The sequence below is a fragment of the Acinonyx jubatus genome, chromosome B3, assembly GCF_027475565.1.
Source record: "Acinonyx jubatus isolate Ajub_Pintada_27869175 chromosome B3, VMU_Ajub_asm_v1.0, whole genome shotgun sequence".
NCBI lineage: Eukaryota > Metazoa > Chordata > Mammalia > Carnivora > Felidae > Acinonyx > Acinonyx jubatus.
Window position 1 is genome coordinate 32047867 of NC_069386.1, and position 22193 is coordinate 32070059.

The window sequence follows — 22193 nt, forward strand, 5'->3', positions numbered from 1 at the left end:
AGCGGGCTGAGCACAGTCCTAGAAGCCCCAGCCTCAGCAGGAAACAGGATGGCTGGGATGTGTGCCCCTCTAGGTCTTCTGACGGCCACATGAAGGGCGCAGCTGCCCAGGTCTGCAGTGGCTCCTTCTCCCTCCAGATAGATGGGCTCATGGTAATTCCCATACTCACCTCAGCCTTGCCTCCTCTGCGAAACCTGTGTATGCTCCCAGGATGAGTCAGGGTGCTGCCCAACCCCCCAGCACTGGGCCATGGTAACTTCAGTCCATCTTCCTCAGCAAAGTTCAGTCAGTGAACACCTACAGTGTGTTAGGCCCTGGGGTGGGGGATCCAAAAACTAGCATGATCGTTTCCCTCGGGGAGTTCACAGTGTATTGGATGAGACGGAAATATGAATGAGAACAATCAGAGGACCGGGTCGTTAGGCCGGGTCCTTAAAGACGAATGGAAATTCACTAGCCAGGGAAAGCCAGCAGTGATGGTAGTGGGTAGGGTGGTGATTTGAGGCAAAGGGAATGGCACAGAGGTTGGACGGTGTGGCTTATTCTGTAAGTGCAAATGGTTCTCTAACGCTAGGGCCACGTGTGGGCGAGAGGACAGACTGAGGGGCAAATGTGAAGAGGCGAACAGGGCCGCACTGGTCTCTTTTCCGCAGGGCAGGTGACGGGAAAGAGAACATATGGTGTTGAGCAGGGGAGAGAGGCCAGATTTGAGTTAGAAAAATCACCCCTATCGTCGTGTGGAGGCTGGACTGCCGTTGAGGCAGAGGCAGGGGTGTGGGCCAGGAATTTGCCCAACACACAACAAAGAGGAGCCACTTTGGGGGGCATTTGAGAGAGAGCCGCAGGACTAGCTGAGCACTGTGCTTTGGTGAGGAGGGAAGAGTTTAGAATGGCTCCCAGGTTTCTCCCTTGGGAGACCAGGGTCAGAGAAGGCAGACCCACTGGGGAAGAGCAGGCACCAAGCATACATTCCTGTGTCAGGTGACAGGGAGTGGCTCCAGGACGCTGACGGACAGTGTGGAAATCTCTGATCGCAACCCAGACTCCAGCTGAGGTCAGCCTGCCTCTTAAAACCTGAACAAAGCTGATTGGCATTCATATCTCTTGACCCGTGAAAGGTCTCATGCCCTCCCCTCTGCCCCCCGGATTTCTGCGAATTCTCAGGTTTAGATTCTTTTAGTCATTTCTGGCTCTGGGCTCTTGTTTCTGGTGAGCCAATCCCATTTATGGTCACCCCCACCATGCCTGATTTGTGGTCTGTCCATCACTGTGTTGGCCCACATGCCCCTTTCTTTGCTGGGGGGAAACCAGTAACTCATGCCAGGCCTTATACACATGGCAGATGTCATGCAGAATTTGGGGAGTTGGAGGGGGTTTGTGTCCTAGTTGTGCAAGGAGCAAACAGCATTAAATTTACCTCTCGGATCTTCCCATTTGAAAATGTCCTTTTGGGTACCTCGAGGGCAGCCATTTCCCACTGGGGGTAACTTCCCACCTCGCCCCTCACTCTCTCACCATTTTGTTGATTATACATGCTGCCAGCACACCTCCCCCCACTCCATTATTTTGGGAAACTCTGAATTCCTCTTCCTTTATAGTGCAGCAAGAGCCCCCTCTAACCCCTTCTCAGCTCAGCTCCAGGCCTACCTTGTCATTTCCAAAACCCATCAAGTCCCTAGTTGAGTAAAAGAGTATCTTGAGATGAACATCATCCACTCTGCTTAGAGAGCAATTGTTTTGAGTAGCACTTTTTCAATGTGCTTTTAAAATACCATGAATACTTTAAAAAGTATTACTACATACTTTTAAAAGATTATGAAAAATAGAAAGTATTGTTTCCCTTCAATTAGTCTCTCCCCCCTCTTCTCCCAGCTTTCCTGGTGAACCCCCTCCTTTGGTAGCTGGAAACCCAAGGGGAAGAGTCACGCCTGCTGTCTGGGGCCCCTCTTGGCTCTCTGCTTCTTTACCCCTGCCCATGCCCCCATCTCCATTAATCCGATGGCATGTTCAGGGATATTCTCCAGTCTCTCGTGATGATATCACACCCCTAGCAGAAGATGGCTGAAACTGGAGAGGCCGATGCACTGGGGAGAGAGGGTACTTCTTCACGTAGAGTCTTGCTCACAATGTTCATCTTAGAGCCAATCTGGAGGACACCCTTGCCCTAGTTCCCAGTACCTAGTTGGTCACCGTGGCATTGGCATCTTTACTTAGGACTGCCAGGCAGACAGGTGTTCTCTTTCAAGTTCAGCCCAGGACACCACAGGGCCATGTCTGCTGGAATGGTAGGGTCCTGGCACCAGTAACGAGAGTCCAAAGGAGGGGTGGGGTGGTGTTTGTGTGGGAAGCCTTCCAACATGCTCTATGCCGTGAGTCCTCATGATTATCTGTCCATCCATCCAGGAAACAAGCATCTGTTGTTGTCAGAAACTTCTCCTGACATCAGGAGAAGAGTAATTAATCCGTCCCCACTGAGTCCACCGTCCAGTGGGGAAAGACTCAAACTGATAAAACGTGCCAAGAGCTCCCTCTAGGGAGACAGAGGAGGGCCAGCACTGGTGGAACAGGAGCATTGGTAGAGAGGACGGTCCATGTGCAATGCCTACACACTGTCTCACAGCAGGTTTCCGTGGCTAGAATCCTGGGAGCACGAGGTGATGGAAGCCTTGCCCGGAGGCTGAGCGGACCGGCACAGACCTTAGCCCTGAGAGCTCAGACTCCATCCTGAGGCTGCTAACGGGAAGGATGAGATTTGTGTATCATAAGGTGCACCTGGCAGCAGAGCAGAAACAGTGCTGGCGTCAGAGCAGTTGGTAGGGACGCTGGGCTCTGTATCCCTTACACTATTGCAAGTTCATGGAGGGGGAGGGCCTGTGGCTATTGTGTTCACCCTTATTCCAAGCCCAGACCTTCATGTACCATGAGAGACCTCACAGCTTTACGGACTGAATGTTTATGCCCCCAGATTCATATACTGAAACGCTAATTCCCAATGAATTGTTTGAAGGTGGGGCCTTTGGGAGGTGATTAGGTCACAGGGTGGAGTCCCGTGGGTGGGACCAGTGCTCTTAGAAGAGCCCCCAGATGCTCCCTTGCCCCTCCTCCATGTGAGGACACAGCGAGATGGCATCTGCGAACCAAGAAGCAGGTCCTCACCACACACAACATCTGCTCTACCTTGAGCTTCCCAGCGTCCAGAATTGTGAGAAATAATTGTCTGCTGTTTATGTCCTCTAGTCTACGGTATTTTTGTTACAGTAGCCTAAGCTAAGAGCCAGGGTGGAGACTGAGAGTGAGGTTGCCTGGGAAAGGTGGGGCTCCTGGTGGATGCTGCCTCTCATGTCACAAAGCCCATGAGAGGCAGGGCAGGAGGGGAGGGCGCAGGTCTGCAGGGTGCTCAGTGTGCCCGAGGACGCTGCCACATCGGTGACCTGGCCTTTACACACCCTCCGGGGGCGGCTGCACTTCTCTGCTGGGGCCACTTGGCCCTTTGGACCAGCTGTCACCTCCCATTCTTCAGGTTGCTCCTCCCTGCAGGGCAGCAAAGCGGGGGGTGGGGGGTGGTGTCGGGGACAGGGACAGGACTCCCGTCAGGGCTGGTGGACAACCCTACCACTGCCTGCAGTCTCCTGGCTCACCTGCCACACCTCCCTGCGTGCCCTGCACGACTCCTGCCTTTGAGGTGGTGAGGGCAACGGTAAAGTCATTTTGGGGCAGGGAACAGGGGACCCCGCAGTTCTGTTTTCTCCAGGAAAAACACTCTTTGACCACACCAGAGTTTGATTGGATTAAAAAAGTGTATTGGATTTCCAATACTAAATAAAAACATGAAATTGTTTTTTTAAAAAGCCATAGAGTTTACAGCATCAACTACAGAAAAGGCCAAACAAGTGTGTACAGAGACTAGTCCCCAGCAGTCCTCCAGGCCCCCCTCCAGCAGGCGACAAGGCAACAGACACATGTGTTCCAAATCCTCCTGAAGGAAGCTGCTGAACAGCAGCTCAACTAGACATTACAAGACACACAATGGTTTAATTGCAAAAATCACAGGAAAATGTAAGAAAATGTATTAAATTGTGAAAAGGTGCAATACAGAATAGCTTTCCTTTTTAATTTTAAAAAATCCCCCGACTTTGAACAGTTATTTTATTTAAAAATAGGCCCCGCCCCCCCCCCCCCCCCCCCCCCGCCCCAGCTCTGTGGCAGTATCCAGGTTCCAAGGCCCTGAGGTAACACGAGTGTCAGGGTTCACGGGAGGGAATGCCCCGAATACCGAGCACGTTTCTTTGGGCAAAAGGTAAGACAGTTTCTGGGGAATCTAGCCCTCCTGGTGTCCAGAGTGCTCTGAGTGCTCTGTTCAGGATCAGTTGAAGTGCACTGGTTTTCCAGAATCCCGCCTGGCACTGCCCTCTACGACAGGCCGGCACGGTGGCGGGAGTTCCGGCATTGCACTTTTCATTGCCCCCCAAAATAATAAATACAAAGAGTTCATCTTCTAAAAAAGCAAATATGTGTTAAGACCTAAAAAAGGAGAAGTGACCAATGTACAAAGGCAAGTGGGGTGCCTGCAGGGCCAAGGCGGGTAGGCTGGGCGCCCCCTGGTGGTCTCAGCGAGCTGAACTCTTCTTGGCTACAGAACCAAAGCCTGATGCTCCTATACTGCCTTCCACACTGTCTTCCGGGGAGTGGTAGGGAGTAGGGGAAGATGCTTGAGGGTCAGTCCTGTGTTTTGTCAGAATAGATTCTCAATAGTAAAAAACAAAACAAAACAAAAGAAAAAACAAACAAAAAAACCCAAAAAACCCACCTCAGCTCCTTACCTTTTTTAAGACAAAGAACATGAGAACTGTTGGCAAAGGCAAAGGCTTCTGTGTATGTGGCTGGGCCTCTCAGCATTACTTCACCAACCTCCTGCTACCCTGTTCTAATTAGGGGCTTCACTGAGCTGCTGGGATGGAGGAGGGGGCAGCCGCCTCCTCTGTCCCTTTCCGCTGTCCCTGTCCCGTTATCTACAATGTTCAGAAAGGAGAGCTTCAGGGGTGCTACAGCCCCTGCCTGCCTCATCCTGGGAACGCTTTTCCTAAGCGGCTCTGAAACACGGCAGCGAGAGCCAGGCTGGCTGAGGACAGGAGCTAGAGAGAAGCAAGGAGTCCTGTGAGGAGACAAAGTTCCTTCCTTCACCTCTGGCCTCCCCCAGGGAACACATGATAACAGCAGGAAAGGGACTCCATCTTTTCCCCCGATTTCCCAGGAACAGGCTTGGGCTCTTGTCCTGTTCCGGCATCACTCCTGTAGCTGGAAATACGGCACTGGCGCCTCAGCATGGACAATCTTATCAGGATATGACCAAGACATCAGGGCAGCTAAGTTCTCGAACTCACCTATTGCACAGAAGAATTTTTTTTTTTTTTTTAACTAGATCCAAACGAAACTCCAGTTGCAACTTAGTGACAATAGAGATGGACATGCCAGGAAAGGACAATAAAGAAGATGCTTCCATTCTCTGCAGGCTTCTGGAAGAAAGTACATCGACTGAAACATTCACAGACCTCAGCAGCCCCGCCATTTCCTATTCCCAACCCCCCAGCCCACCCCCACCCCAATACTTTGAAACTGCACAGAAAGCAACAAACAAGTCTTTTCAATGTTACATTTCATTCAAATAGATCTGTAATCTCACAGTGATGAGAGGAGAAAGTCAGGCCTTTAATAATTATAATAAAAAAATAATAAAAAAGCTTACAAACAGCAATGCAACATTTCCTCCCCCCTCAAAGTGATGGATTAACAGCTGGTAGAGGATGCAATGACTTGGAATTCAAAAATAAAAACAAAAACAAAAAACAAGCCAACCCCTGGAACAACCCACACTGTCAATGACTTTCCATACATAATTCAAACAAGCAGTCAAACGTCAACCACTTGTGGAGAACACCATGGACTCCCTTGGTTTTTGATAGTGTTTTTCTTTTGAAGGTAAAATAAAATAGGACACAAATAAAATTGTACATAAATGCCAATGTCTACACTCCATAGAGGCGATGCAGTCGCAGTACGAAGACACAGCCTGACCACAAAGTGAAATGTAGGTCGTCGCACTTCTTGCCTCTTCCCTGGACACAAAATTTTGGCCCATGGTGCCCAGTCCTGCAGGGTGTCAGCAGGCAAAGGGAAGCCGCCTCGACACAGGCTTCTTCCAGGCTGACCAGGAGAAGGCAGGTGGCCATGCCCGGAGCCAGCCCCACACAGGGGCGCTGACCGGTCTGCTTGCTCGCTCTGTGTTCTCAAGTGCTGTCCTCACGTGCTCTGTACAATCCTTGCTTTCCAGGCTCCGTCCCAAGACTTCTAGACCCAGGTCTGCAGTCATGTCCCGGGGAAGGTCGTCATGCTGTCGTGATGGCGTTTAGGTCCTTCATTAGTCCTTCCAGGTGGGCCATCTCTTTGGTCAGCTCATCTGGTTCATAGCTCTGCAGGAAAGAGAAAGCAGATAAACCCTCAGCATGCTTCCTGGCTCAGAGGAGATGCTCAGTGTACATCTGCTCAATGAATGAGTGCATCTGCTTCACACTTCTGGGCCAGCACCGAGGATCAGTGTGACCAGCACACTCGCAGGTTGTGGGACATGCACCTAGACATCGTGGCTGGGCTGGTGGCCCAGGAACTTACACTCTCGGAGTCTTCCAGCATCCTCGTGGTCTCCTGCACTTCAGGGGCACTGGGAACCACCACTGGCATAGGAGGCCGGCTCCTTCCTAAAGTCCCAATGGAGGCTGTCTTCACCGAGTGAATGTGATGGTTCAGAGCTGAGGGGGAAAGCACACCATCAGGTGTAGGGCTGAGCCCGCTCCCCCCATTCTGCACCAAGGCAACTAAGGTCCAAATGCTGCTTCTGGGTGAGGGGCGCACCCAGACCCAGTGCACAGATCGGGCTCTGAAAAGGCTGCACTAGATGGAAGGAGGGAGAAAGTGTGGCATCTCAAAGGCCAGAGAAAATACTCCATTTGGCTTTGGAAAACTAATCTACTCCTATGGTTTTCAAAGCGTCACCACACCTTGGTGTATCCATGGAATCCTTGTGGGATGTCCAGGAGGTCAAAATTCTTTTCATAATAATATGAAGACATTTTTCACCTTTGCACTCAGGGTATGAAAGCAGTGTGTAAAACTATTGGAGCCTTAGCACAAATTAAGGCAGTGGCACCAAACTGTAAGTCATCAGCTGACACCCCTTGCAATGAAAAAAACAAAACAGTTTGTTTCATTAAGATCATCCTTAAGGAAGTAGTAAAAATTATTTTATTAAATCTCAACTTGATTACACATCTTTTCAATATTCTATGCGACAAGATGGAAAGTCTGCATAAAGAACTCCTGCTATATACTCAAGGATGGTGGCTGTTTCGAGTAAGGCATTTGTGACAGCTTGAGTTACAAGCGCAATTGTTGCTTTTATCATGAAGCACCGTTAGTCCAAAGAAAGGCAAACCAGTTATTCAGACTTGAGCGTTTGTAGAAATTTTCTAGAAAGTACAAAAAACTGGTCACTTCAAGAGAAACAATGGACAGTAGTTACTGCTAGCGATAAAATTTAAGTTTCAAGTGAAAATTAGAATCCTGAAAAACTTGTGTCTGCCAGCATGAGCTTCAGAGCCTCCCAATACTCACAGCCTTTGGGGATATTAATAAATGTATTTTTAGATATTGTACAATGAAATAGGTCAAGACTTGGAGGATCTGTATAACTTACTGAACCAGTATTTTCCAAATGACTAATGTGTGATGTTTGATATCATGCACTCAAAGTACAAGATAGATGGATTTTAATGGAACAGAGTATGAACAGTTCATGGGTATGGTTTCTGATTCCACATTACAAACAAACCTATAAGAAACTACAACTTCTTGCATTTTGCTATAGTATCAAAAAAGAATATCCCGTTATCTGAAAAGGTTACAAAAATACTCTTCCCTTTTCCAACTTATCTGAGGCCAAGATTTTCTTATATTTCAACCAAAATAACATACTGCAACAGACTGAGTGCAGAAGTAGGTATGAGAATCCAGCTACCTTCTATTAAGCCTGACATTACAGAGATTTGCAAAAACAGAAGACAATGTCACTTTTCTCACTGTATTTTTGTTTTGACAAGTTATTTTTCAGAAAAATAAGCTATCTTCAAATGATAGACTTATTGCTATTTTTAAGTGCATTAATAAAATAGTTTAAAATGTTCTGAGTTTTAATTTCTAATATAGTAAATTATAGACAGATATAGCCCATGTGAAGAAAAGTTCTCTCGGGGAGACCGGGTGGCTCAGTCGGTTGAACGTCCGACTTTGGCTCAGGTCATGATCTCATGGCTCGTGAGTTTGAGCCCCGTTGTCGGGCTCTGTGCTGACAGCTCAGAGCCTGGAGCCTGCCTCAGATTCTGTGTCTCCCTCTCTCTCTGCCCCTAACCCACTCACATTCTGTCTCTGTCTCTCTCAAAAATAAACAAACATTAAAAAAAATTTTTCTTTTAATGAAAAAAAAAAAAGAAAAGCTCTCTCATGGTCTCAATAGTTTTTAAGAGTATAAAGGGATCCTGAGACCAAAAAGCTTGAAAACCACTGACTTACTCTACAACAAACCATCATAACAGATAATAATGTGGAGAAGTGGGGAAAAGCATGCCTTTCAGGTCAGGGGACTTTGTTGGGCCACGTGAACCTAGGGAATACAGACTTCCCATCCAAAGGGTCCCCTGGCTTCCGTGTCTTGGCCTCCCTGATCCTTCTCTAGGTTGTAGGAACCCTACAGGATGATGCACTTCTGGGAAACTGAATGGATTAGATCTGTTGCCCATACGCATGGCCACTGGGTTTTACCATCAAGGATTCTGCACCCAAAACACGATTTGAAAAGTCAGCCCTCACTCCCCACCAAATTATTCTCTGGTTCATACGCATTCCCCAAGGAGGGGAGCCCATGTACTTCCTGAGAGGGGCAATGACTTACGGCTACTCTAAATTGCTAGGATAAGCTTGGAAGATACTTGCTTTGTTATTTTCAAAGAAGTGACTTTTGCCATAAGCCAGAGCCAAAGGGTCCCTCCAGTGGTGCTGCCGCCCTCACTCACCTTGCTGGGATAGTAATGGTGTGCTTGGCAACGCGGGATCATAGGTGGGAGGACCTGGGGCGGGATTGCCGGCACAGCAAAGCTCTTCAATGGGTGGGAAGGGCGAACGTGGGCTGTAGGAAGACTCTGGCCTGAATCTTCCTCTTGGGAGCTGGCCAAGTAAGAGGAACTGGTAGCACCTTCAGGATCCTGGTGATCAGTACAGCATGTTTGAGACGAGGAGGCTGGCATGGTGTCAGTGCTGGGGGTATTTCGAACGGATTCTACAGCAGGAAAGTCTAAATGTTAGCATTTCTTCTATCATGAAACATACGCACATACCGGGGTTCTGGCTACTTCTAAGGGCCCCGAAACCAGTTCAATAAGCACTTAGGATCAGTGCTAGTCCAAGGGAAGATGGTTTAGCACTACTGACAAGGCCAGGTAGGAATGGACTAACCTAAGAGAGTCCCAAAGAATTTTGTCAACCAGCCGCTCTGCTGGAACCTTCTCACCTACACAGCTAAGTGGTCACAATTTTACAGATTTAAAGTTCTCCTCAGTACTTACTGTGTAGTACACAGAAAGGTTCCTGAGACTACTGTCTATTAAGATGTAAATAAGTATAAAAAGAGATTAAAACATCACTCCTTGACACTCAGCCTTAGAAGCTGGTCTTTCATAGAGTACACATCTAGTCACTAAGGCTGGCTGGGTACCTGACAAGTATCTGCCCACAAGGCCTGGTGGTTACTACAGGAGAAGCAATGTCACAGGTGGTGAATATGTCCTTTGCGGACTGTGTGCAGCCTCACCAGAGCAACAGCCCCACAGTCAAGTGAGACCTGGACAACCAAATAGTCCAGAGGTCTGCAAATAGCTTTAAGAGCATGCCATAGGAGGGGTGTTTGGGTCCAGAGGGAAAAACAGGGGTAGATCAGCTTGGAGAAGGGGGAGACTAAGGAAGAACATGATAATCTCAAAATACATGAAGAGGGCTCAGAGCTGTTCTAGAAGGCAGCATGGGGGGATGGAAAAAGCACTGGCTTTGGAGTCTGATAAACCTGGACTCTAATCCTGGCATACTAGCTGGGTGAATGTGGCAGTCACTGAAACTCTGTTTTCTTTTCACCTACAAAACAGGAAGAATAAAATAACTCACTGAGGATTGAGAAGATGTATGAAATGTGCTGAACACGGGACCTCAATAATTGATAAGGCTCTTTTCTTTGTAAATTACTCCGTGCTTACGCTGAGCCAGGCACTATGCTATGCCCTTTGTATTCCTTACCTCCCTCAGTCCTCATACTAACTCAGAAGGCACTGGGAGGTTAGGCATCGCCCAAAGATGCAGATAGAATGGGTAGGGCAGGGATCGGAACCCCTGTGCTCTGACTCCCAAGCCCATGCTCTGAACTACCACGTCAAACTGCCCTTCCATTTCCAGTACCACATGGCCCCTGACCCTGCAGCGGCAGAAGCAGCACCAAGACCCAGGCTGGCCATAAGAGGAAGCCCTTTCAAACAGGGGTGCAGACCAACATCCCTGTCCTGAGAAGGGGCCCAGAGGCACCAGCTCTCCGCAAATAGGCTGCACCAGCTAGTCAGGAGGAGGGCCTCCCCTGACTCCTAGAGTCCTCAACCTTAAAAAGGAAAATAAACCCTTTTAAGTAGTAATGCATGAGTAGCCTGAAGAAATCCAACCTATTTCCCTGCCTGTTTTGCTGAGGTATCACTGAATCTCTTCCCTTGGGCTCTTAGGAGACAAGTCACACCAGTCACGAGTGCTACTCCCTTAGCTTAAAGACCTTGGGTCTCAGGGATGAGGGACTCCCCTCCCCCTAGTGCTGAAAGCCTGGCTGTGATGATAACCCTACTAGGACTAGATCACTTCTCATCCTCTCAAGAGGTGCACCAAGGACCTTGTTTCTTGTGCTTGCTTAAACAGCCACAGCCACAGCCACAGCTGGGAGCTGCTGGACCCACTCCGTGTGATCCTCGGCCAGGGAGAAGCTGGTCAAGGAGGGTTGCAGGGAGTAGCAGAGAAAAAGGCAGGCTCCAATTGGGACCGTCAGCTTGTATCGGCAGGCAGTTGGGTCAGCTCTGGGCACAGAGGCCTACCTCGGCTGCCTCAACGGCCTTAATTTCATACATAAGCTTCTGAGGGCCAAAGAGATGGTGGGAAATGTAAAAAAAGAAGATAGGGCTGCCTACATGAGTCAGAGCCCTGGCCTGCTGCCACAGACCAGGGCTGTCTTGTGGTGTAACTACAGAGGGCACCAGGCACACTATACTCTCAGTGAAGGGTGTGCCCTGAAAGTGTGCAACACTGCTGGCTCACGAGGAAAACTATGCTGTAACTAAACTTCCGCTTGGTGAGGAGTCTACTTCCTGACTGACTTACCTCTCAGAGTTTAAGACACACAAAGTTCACACTGGCCAAGGGCTTGGACAAAAGGAAAGTGCTCTTCCTACGTCAAGTGGTGGTGACACAGTAAATGGTCTCCAGAGCAAGGACTGCCCTGGCCGGTCTGAGTCACGCCTAGCCCGCATGTGCAGGGCTGGTGGCAGCTCGGAGCTCCAGAGACACAGGGAAATACAACAGTGAGAGAATGCAGATGATTTCTAGAGACTTGCTCTATGTTTCAAATCTATCTTCAGTGACTTTCCCAGTCATTAGTTTACCTTCTTTATCCCCCTGGTCATTAAAGTGAGGAACCCTCTAGTGATGCAGATCTTTACTTTGCCCTCTCTTCACTCTCTGCCCAAGTCCGTACAGACTAGTGCTTTCAGCAGCACTAGACTACCTGGCTGAGGGCTGGGCGGGGCTGCCCTGCTTCTTGCCAACCTTTGACCCCTCCTAGTCTGAGAGGAAGGAAGAGGGGCTAATCTGGTTGGGAAGAGCCTACCATGCACTCTGGCAGGCCCACATCTTAGTGGGTGGGACTCCTCTGCCTTAAAAATAGAGAAAGAGTCAGGACATAAAAATGCTTTCTTTTTTTTTTTTTTTTAATTTTTTTTTTCAACGTTTATTTATTTTGGGGACAGAGAGAGACAGAGCATGAACGGGTGAGGGGCAGAGAGAGAGGGAGACACAGAATCGGAAACAGGCTCCAGGCTCTGAGCCATCAGCCCAGAGCCCGACGCGGGGCTCGAACTCACGGACCGCGAGATCGTGACCTGGCTGAAGTCGGACGCTTAACCGACTGTGCCACCAGGCGCCCCTAAAAATGCTTTCTAAGAGCACATCTGGAGGTCTCCTCTCTGGTCCCTGTTCTGAGACTAAGTCTGTGAGCCAGAGGGTGGTTCTCCATACAGCCTCTGGCAGATGGTCTCTCCCTGGGGCAGGACCCCAAACCTGGATCTTGAGGGAGAGAGCATAAGGCCAATTTCTCACGTGGGTTTAAGTGGCGTTGTCCAAACCAAGTAAAGCTTTGGGAGAGGTAATTGTGGGAGTCAGTAGATCCCTAAATAAAGCTTTGACCTTCATTTGATGTTTTAGGTATATTTCAAATTGATCAAAACTTAAAGGGGAGGGGGAGTGTTACTGGCAACCCAAACTTCTAGCATGAGGTTTTGAAGTGCTTTTAAAAAATGGAATTCACTTGAAGTTCTCTTGTTTTCCAGAACGACCAAAATTTAGTCCTACTATTAACGTCATAACTATTAATAGACAAGTTTCAAATGGTGGAAAAAGAACATACTGTACATATGAGAAGCTACTAGATTTTTGCCTTAAAACTGAGAAGATGGAAGTTCATTCTCATCTAATGAGGAATTACAGTATTTGTTCCGTTTACTGTCTCCTCACCTTCACGATTTCCTCCCTAAAACTGTTTTGATAATGCTATTTCCTGAGATATCCCAACTGGGGCATGGTTGTCTGGCAATGCACTGCAGATTTTTAGGCTAATTTCTACCTGTTGTTTAGAGATGATCTAGGTCTGTGCAGCCCCTTGCGACTTCAATCGTCCCCCGGGCACATCCTGAGGTGTACCATCTGAGGCACAGAATTCAATGTGGCCCCGCGGTACTCCTCTCACTCCGGGCCACAGCAGGAGGAATGCAGTGAGACCTCAGATGAGAATTTACCTTATGGCTGCCCTCCAGACCCTCCCAACATCAGGGTGACTGACTATGAGGCAAAGGCTACCTCTAGTGTCTGAAAAATCACCCAGAATGAGATTTCCTTTCAGATTGTAAGATTAAAAAAATAAAGAAACTTGAAAACATGACTGAATTAATAAGATGCAACTTGATGGAACAGGACATGGTTATGTGATTAGAGTTACTGCGTTTTTACTGAAAGAACACCTTGCACTGAGTACTTAACAACTTAGGGAGAAGAAAATGGGGTGAGTTTTACAGAAACAAATTTGAGTCAGTAACAGAAATGTTATGATACATAAATAACACAGAAAAATTCCAAATCCTTCTAAGCAGGGCAAGTCCTCCCCATCTGGGCTTGCCAACTCCCAGGATGCTTTCCATCGGGGGCTCGAGCCTCATCTCTCACCTGTGGAATTGGCCCTGTCTGAAAGGGACAGGGATGTGCCAACGGGCCACGGGCTGCCCGGGTGGTAGAGATGACTGCGGGCTGGAGGAGCGAGGCTGCTGGAGTGGAAATGATGGTGAGGGTTATCGAGGGGATGGATGGGATGGGCACTAATCACAGCTGTGAACGAACACAAGACAGAGAAGTGCTTAACGTGCTTGCACACACACACAAGTACAGTTCAAGAGCAAAGCCGCCCCTGCCCCTCCCATGCGGTACGACCGTTCCCTTGGCTTCTGGGTGGCAGCTGGATGTGAACAATTAGCCATGGATTTTACATTTGTTTTTTTAAAAAATCAACATACTGCTAGGTATTTGTCTACACACACACACACACACACACACACACACACACACACACACACAAAACCTTGGAGGAATAGGTACTAAAATGTTTATGGGGATTATCTTGTGGGGACGAGTAGTCAGGAGTCAAAAAAAAATTTCTTTTGGTTCACCTGTATTTTCCAATTCTTCTACAATAAACACGGATTACATGAGTTATTAAAACATCGAACTGAATATGTCACAAAATATAAATCCATTAGCAAACAAATGATGGTTGAGGTTTTATCATTTTTTTTTCTCCTGCTAAAAAAAAATACAAGTCTCTTTTCCTCTGATTATATTCCTAACACGTTCCGTTTTTCTTACAGTTGGATGAAGCATGCAGTAGGCATTGAGGCTGAATGAATGAGTAGCCGCTTAATCAGTTTTCGTATCTTAAAAGGATGCAAATGGGCCTGAACTCCAAAGTTGTAAGAAAAGTATGGAACACAGGCCTATGGCACCATCTCTGACCGCTTCTCTTCTCGTCTGGAAGCTCAGCCACATCCATTCACATTTTAAAATATAAATGGATCTTTCCTAATTGCCTCTTTCCATCCCACAAAAGCTAAGGAATTAAATTTGCTGCATTTAGCTACAGAACCCAAGTTTCCACACAGATATCTCATATACAACTTTCTATGAAGACAAAACACTTCTTTAATGAGGCTTCATTATTGATTGAGATGCAAACAAACAAAACCAGAAGCCCAGCTGGGGAATAAGCCTCTCTTTGGTCCTCCCTTAGAGCACTTTTAGAAACAGAATGTTTAAGACCCACATGGTCAGCTCTAAACCCTTAAACAGGCAAACAGGTGGGGCTGATAAGGAACACAGGGAATCTTTTTTTTCCCTCTAAGTAAGGGCTTCACAAACTACGATAAAGCTTAATTAGCCTTTGGAGTCTATTAAATGTCTCTGTCATCAAGGATCTCCCTAGATCTTTGTGAGGCCACTCAAAATTACTCTGGTGAAGAAAAATCCTAGTCAATAAACAGGATGCTTTTATTCTCCAGCTATTTCCTGTCCTGGCCACTTGCTGGACAAGCAGATGGCTCCACCAAGAGACCAGAAGGCTCAGGTGGTCCTTCGGAATAAAACACTTGGAAAAGCTGGCAGAGGAGGGTTCAGGGCAGTCTGGGAGTCAGCATTTCCTTTAGGGGGAAGATAGGTGGTTTTTAGGAGCAAGAAGCTTCAGAATCAGCATTTTCTAGAATTGAGGCTAGGACAAGGGAAAGAAGCCTCCTGATTTTTACCTAGGAATTCCAACCTGCAAAGCATCCTAGGTATGCAGGACTCTAACAAAGAAAAACAAAATTGACTTCCTCTTTTTAAAGGCATTTCCAATCTTTCCAAGTAGAGTAAGTAGAAAAAGAAAACAGTGTGAGAGTGCCTGCCTAGATTACAGCTGGCAATTACTAGCTGTCAGCTGACTTGGATCCTGATGCTCCTGAGCAAGGTCTTGTACAAGGCTGACCGAGCCCAGCCCAATGCTGGCAATAGGAAGGTGGATGGTGAAGACAGACTTCAGGGAGCTGCAGCTTGAGAGAAAGGACTGGAGCCACAGGCAGAAAAGGAGAGATCTCAAAACCTGAAGGTCATAAGTACATCGGGGTACCTGGTTTCCAGATTCCTGAATTAAAGATTCCACTCACTCACCCAACCATTAAGGCACAAATTAAATAATACTGTATATTTATGTGTACACCTTACCCATCCCCAAAGAAAGAAAAAAGAACTGTTACCAACTGGTAGAACATATCTTTTCTCCTTAACATTTAAAAATAAGCCAGTTCAGGTAAAAACTAAAATCTTATACGAAACAAAAAAGCAGTCAAGCTACCATCTTCCTATAAATTAAAAGCAACTTTAATGGATTTACTCTTTTCAGACATTTATGTTTTAAACCTGGGGACCCCATCCTGGGCACCTCTTATAAGAGGAAAACCATGTTTTTCCCCCTGCATGTTTCCAAGTTCAGGCTCTTCATTTTGCATCATGGTCCCTGAGCAAAAACTACTTCGTGCAGAAATGACCTATTAACGAATCAGCCTTTCTCTTCCAAAGCTGATTTTTTGAGGCTAGTGCCTACATGTTTGTGCACAGTGTGTGTGTGTGTGTGTATGTGTGTGTGCACGCGCACGCTTACACACTTGGGTGTTTCGCCAGTTTCCAAGCATAGGGAGTCATGGTTCATTTGTGTGTAGGGTATCTGTGGTTTAAATCCCTGCCACTTGTCAACAGAGAGATGCCTGGGAGTTCTGAAATCAGACATCTTATGAAATGAATAACAAATTCAAAGGCTCATTTAGGTTAAATTGAAAAGTGATCTAATGGATGCTTTCAGGATGGGCAGTGTTAAGGCTTACTGGGCACCTGTTCAGCTTAGAGCAAATACTTCCAAGTTTTTTAAACTTGCTCTTAGTAGGCAGGTGGTTTTGTATCACCCTAGGCTGGTGCAGGGACCTGCACTGAGAGCCCCACTGTGCTAGCTAGTCTGAACTGCTTCCCTATCTTGAAAACAGTGACAAGGGAGAAGACACAGTCGTTTTAAAAAAGAAATTGGTCTGTCCCATTGCCTTTGGGTTTTCAGTCATGATATTTCACTTTGGATTTCAAATGTTATTAAAGAAGGCTAGGTAACTTTTATCCTTATGAAAGTGAGGCAAATAAGGTTTCAAATAAGGTTGAAAAATTGTGTTTTAAAAACTCTGTTTTATAAACTTAAAAATTCTCTAAAATATAAAGTCCACTAATGAGAAAAAATTCCACAGGTGCCCCATCAACACTGAGTGCGTATCAGGAAGTCTAGGGAGTACTGTGAAATTTGGCTTCCTCATTTGTGCCATGGAGATGCTATGCACATTGTCAGGGAGACTGGCAACTTCCCTGTTCCTGAGAGAACTGAGGGAGTTGGCTTTTTAGCTTATTTATCTAAAGAAAATAGTCTCACGAATAATATTAATTGCAAAGTATGCTTGGTATTTCTTCCCTCAAGGTGCCAGCTTCAGTAGGTTATCTGTTGTGTTAGGATCAAGTGAAGTCAAAGAGATCATTCATAGTTGCTCCCCAGAATGACTAGATATACTGATAGCACAGGGCAAATGAGAGGCTTTTAACTTACGTTGGGGTGGCTGGGAGTCAAAGGGCATCATCATTTTTGGTCTCATTCCTCGCCTTCCAGCCAGTGTAGACATGCTGTCCTCTGACTCATGCCCTAGACATCAAATACAGAGGTTAGTTACAAGTGTATGCCCTACGCCACTAGGTAGGCTCAGCAGTAGAACACCTCTGGTGGGGGACTCAGGACTCACAAACACCATGATGGGGATGAGGTGTTTCTGCAGGAAATGAAATAAAGAGGCGAATGACCGGTAGTGCATTACAGGAAGTCTCTGCTGAGAGTGAATGCAGTTGACACAATGCTGCCTACCATGCTTCAGTGTGGTGTCTGTGAGTAAGGGCATCCAGACCAGGACATTCTGAAAACCACAATGACAGGTAGACTCCAAATGAAGGGACAGGATGAAATGTACAGACATGGGGTAGGTTGTTCAAATGTTTGAGTATCGAGTTGGCAACACATGAGAGGAGACCTAACAGATCCAGAAAGCTATCTCATCTGGGTACAGAACCTCTCCCCCACAACAAGCTAGCTATTCTTTTTTTTTTTTTTTCTTTCAGGTTAGCTATTCTTTACCTGATGTTGACCAAATCCCACCACACAGATTTCTTTAAACCTAACCTCACACAGGAATCACCAAATTGAGGCAATTGTAGAAAGCAGAAAATGATTTAAATGGAAATAGTCTCCCCATATTTGGGGATAACCTGCACCTCTATATGAATTCCGCCTTTGATGGATGTTGCTGTCCATGGAATTGTCAACTGGTGTGATATCTTGAGAGTTCCGAGGAATTGGAGTATCAGTCATGATGGGATTTGGGTCTGGAGACTTATCGATGGGTTTCAGCTCCAGTCTCTCATGATGGATCCAGAGGTCTGGGGGTTTGACATCTTTGGAGTTCCCTTTGTACTTGTGGGAACCATTCACTGATTTGCAAGCAGCTCGTTTCCTAGGCACAAATTTAAGAGGATTTTTTTTTTAAAAAGTCATGCTTTTGAACATATTTGTCAAAGGCTTGAGTGACTAAAACTGCCCATCTGAGAGATGCTTCAAGCAAAGGCAGAAATTAAAACACACAAACAAAACAACAAAAAACTGAGGCAGTAAGTTCACTTCAGGGAATAATAAGGGTATCTCTGCTTTGTCCACCCGTATTTAGAGATACATACAAGGGCACATTTGACTACTGCTTTGTGACTATTTTTTTTATCAACAGATTAGACAGCATTTTAAGATTAAACAATCTCTAAAGCAGAAGGTTTCTCCTCCAGTTCCAAACAATAGACAGAAAACATTAATTAGAAATGTAAGAGTGGAGTAGAGGTAGTCTATGGCTCATAAAAAAGGAAGGGAACATTTTAGGTAACCCAAACAAGGACTACCTAACAGGTAAAGTCACGAAAGCAGATGACAGTGTCTACTCCTCTGTGCCTTAATTTCTCCATTCGCTCACTCATCCACTCAGTAAGCATTTATTAGGTGTCCACTGTATGCCAGTCAATCCCTGTGTTGGCTTGCTGTGCCCACTGCATTTCTAGTCAAGTGAGGAAAACAGATATTGAACTAAGTATTTTAAAATATTCTGAACTTAATTAAATGCCAAGAGTTACAGTTACTTCTTAATAGTTGCACATAAGGTGGAGAGGACAAACCTGGAGGAAGAGGTGACGCCAAAGTTAAGACTTAAAGAAGGAAGGGCGGAAAATGCCTTCCAGGTGATGAAATCAGCTTATGTCAAAGTCCTGCAGCAGAGCACAACAGCCTGGTGTATCAGAGGGATTGTAAGAAGTCCTGAGTGGTGGGAGCACAGTGAACCATGGGAAGAATGACAGGAAATGATAGTGGAAAGGGAGCCCAGACCATAAAGGGCTTTTAGAGACATGCCAAGAGTTTAATTTCACTACATGGTTTTTAAGCAGGAGAGTAAGAAGATCAATTTTGAGTTAAAAATTTATGCTAACTGTGGTGTGAAGAACGGATTTGTGTGGTAGGGGACAGAACAGGAGACCAAACAGGATGCTACTGCAATAGTCTTAGCCATGACTGATGGTGGTTCAGGATAGTGGAATGAAGGCAAGGGGCACACTTGACAGCTATTCAGGGGGCGGAAATGACGAGATTTGGTCATTTGAGATTTGGTGGGGTGGGAGTAACGAAGCAAGAGGAGCAGATGATGAAGACAAGGTGTGAGGATAAGCCATTCACTAGCATTGGGATTAATGCAGTAGAAGCAGGTTTCACAGAAAAGATTATAAATTCTGTGTTGGACATGCTGAGTGCCTCTGAGACACTCAAGAGGAAATGCAGAAGAGGCAAGTGGTGTGCAAGTCTGAGACTCAGAAGAGAGGCCCTGGCTAGAGATAGAAACACAGAAGTAACTGGAATGCCAACAGTAAATGAAGCCATGGGAGCAGATATCACTGGGGAAGAGCATAGAGGGAGAAGTCAGCCTAGGACCAGACCCTAAGGAAGGTTTGTATTTGATGGCTGGGTAAACAGGAGGAGCTGTGAAAAAAAAAAAAAACCATACAATCATGAAATACAAGAGAAGAGAATGTTTCAAAAGGAAGGAGTAGTTGAGTTGAACACTGTTGAGAGATTAAGATGAGGACTCAAAAAGGTCTACTGGCTTCAGCAATATGGAGGTCACCTGGTCCTTACCAAAAGCAATTCTGATAAAAGTTGAAGGAGCAGAATCCAGATTGAAAAGGACTGAAACATGAGTAAGCAATGGAAAAGTGGACGAGTGGACGCAGTAATCAAGAAATTCTGTGGTGAAGGGAAAGACAGGGGTTTGTAAAAGGCCAGTGGTAAGGACTACGCAGCAGAATAAGGGTTACAATTATACTGATTTCTTAAGATGAAAGAGGTCTGAGCACACTTAACTGCTGAAGGTATAGAACCGAGAGAGTGAAAGGTTGGCTGTGCTAGAGAGGGGGTAACAGCAAGTATAAGGTATTAGAAAGATGAGAGCCACTGATCCAGAGGATAAATGAACAACTGGAGGAAGTATGCAGAGGAAGGTTTTTGGATCCAATGATGGTACCCGGAGGTAGTTCTCATCTGCCAAGGGTAAGGCAGCTAATGAGGAACATGTTGAGAAGCAATGAGGCCCTAAATGCTCGGTCATCACTGAGGTTGTAAGAGTCTCTAAACAGCTACAATTGAAATGGGAGGTACTTCAGGTATCAGAAAGGAAGAAAAGTGATAAGAAAAGCTCTCATATTTTTTAGTATTCATGGAACACCTGGAAAGATGGTCACTGGGGGAGGGGGAGGGAAAGCTCCACGAAGACTGAATACAATTCTTTTTGAAATGTTTGTTCATGTTTGAGAGACAGTGTGAGTGGGGAGGGGCAAGAAGGGAGGGGGATAGAGGATCTGAAGTGGGCTCTGTGCTGGTAGCAGTGAGCCCGATGCGGGGCTTGAACTCACGACCTGAGCTGAAGTCGGATGCTTAACTGACTGAGCCACCCAGGTGTCCCCTCGGTACAATTCTTTTTAAACCAAAGGACCCAAATCTGTAGGACTTGCAGATTCAAGTACAAAGTACAGAGCCTATTGTACAGAGCCTATTATCCACTCAGTTTCCTACCTCTCAATCTGAAGAATAAGTATTTTTTATTTACTTTGAATTTTAAATTCCCCAAAGCACTAAGGAATTATGTCACTTTGTTTTTTTAGACTCTTTTAAATAAAGATCTCAAGATTTCTGAAACTAGATATAAAACTAAGTTCATAAAGGTAAATAAATGTGAAATGCCAAACAAAGAAGCTTGCAGGAAAATTCTAGAGTAGAAATCATGTCATCTCTGAGGCTTTTAAGAGAAACCGTTTTCTATAATCAAAAGGGGACAAGGAGAGGTGTAAGAGGCAGTAATCAGGAGGCTTATAAAAGGAGCTCCCATTCCCTTGGAAAAGAGATGCTCTGCAAGATCTAGAAAGCTACTTTCTCTGGGCAAAAGAAAGATTCAGCACCTCACATGACGTACACAAAATGACATGAAGCTGTCACTAGTGGCAGTGACAGGGTGGTTAGTCTGTACTCGTCCTCGGTACTAAAACCAAATTCATTGTTATCAAACACATGCATCTCGCCTTGGGCAGACCAAGTCTGAGGAATAATCACAAACACTAACATGAACTGGTCTCTCTCTCTTTTACGCAGCAGTATCTCCATCTTATGATCTTTTAGGATACTGCAACTGAAGTCGTTTTATTGCCCATAATGTGTTTTGCTATTAGGGCTAACTCAGGAACCTTTTTATTTTTGGTATCTGTCTCGCTGGCCAGATACTATATAGGAGTTGAAAGCAGTGTTGGGTCAGGGATTCTGTCAAGTTCAGGAGTGTAGGCTGTTATCAAGCAGTATGTAACTCAATCATCTGGCTATGTGCTTTAAACAATTACCACGACCCTCAGTATCTCAGAGGAACTCAGAGCTAGCAGCCACCTGATCCCTCTGCTCATTTGATATTCCGATCTTAAATGAGCCCTTCTTATTCCCTAAATCAGTATCTGTCCCCACTGACCCCCAACCTGCCCCTGCCAGCCCTAACCTCAACTTCCACACTTGGTAGCACTTTCTGGAAAATATTCTTAAGCTTAGATGTAGAATAAAGAGGGCTGTGGTCTTCCACTTCAGGTATATTTGTGCCATGAAAAAGCTTGTAAGAATGCCCATAAACCCCTGTCCATCTGGCTCACCGTGTGCACCTCTGAACAGTACTCCAAACCAGCAAGGCGGGACGTGGTCCACTTTCCTCTCCAGATCTATTCTCTATGTGACCCTGTGACCCGAGAGGTTGAGTCAAATGAACTATATCTGCTTTATGTGGCTTCCTATGGATTTGGCCAACAGAAGACACAGGCAAGAGACTGGAGAGTAGGAGCTTTTAGCCTGTCCCCTCCCTGCTGGGCTAGAGGTTGGCAGAGACTACATTCCTACAACCACACCCAGTTCCTGTCAGAAAGCCCTCTCCTACTGCTTCAGACCTCTGAACGCAGCTATTCTTCAGAAAGACCTCTTGCCCTTTCAGGCCTAAGGGTGACAGTGCCCATCATGGCTGCTGGCCCTCAAACATCTC

General features: G+C 46.2%; 1 protein-coding gene across 1 annotated transcript in view; it reads right to left on the reverse strand.

The window, feature by feature from the left end:
• Positions 1 to 3778: 3778 nt before the first annotated feature.
• Positions 3779 to 22193, reverse strand: part of NEO1 (neogenin 1) — a 240805-nt gene continuing 222390 nt past the window's right edge. The window contains 7 exon segments of the mRNA XM_027067729.2: positions 3779 to 6467; positions 6667 to 6803; positions 9120 to 9179; positions 9182 to 9382; positions 13615 to 13773; positions 17105 to 17197; positions 17818 to 18056. Coding sequence (XP_026923530.2) covers positions 6384 to 6467; positions 6667 to 6803; positions 9120 to 9179; positions 9182 to 9382; positions 13615 to 13773; positions 17105 to 17197; positions 17818 to 18056 — 973 coding nt within the window. The 3' untranslated portion in view covers positions 3779 to 6383.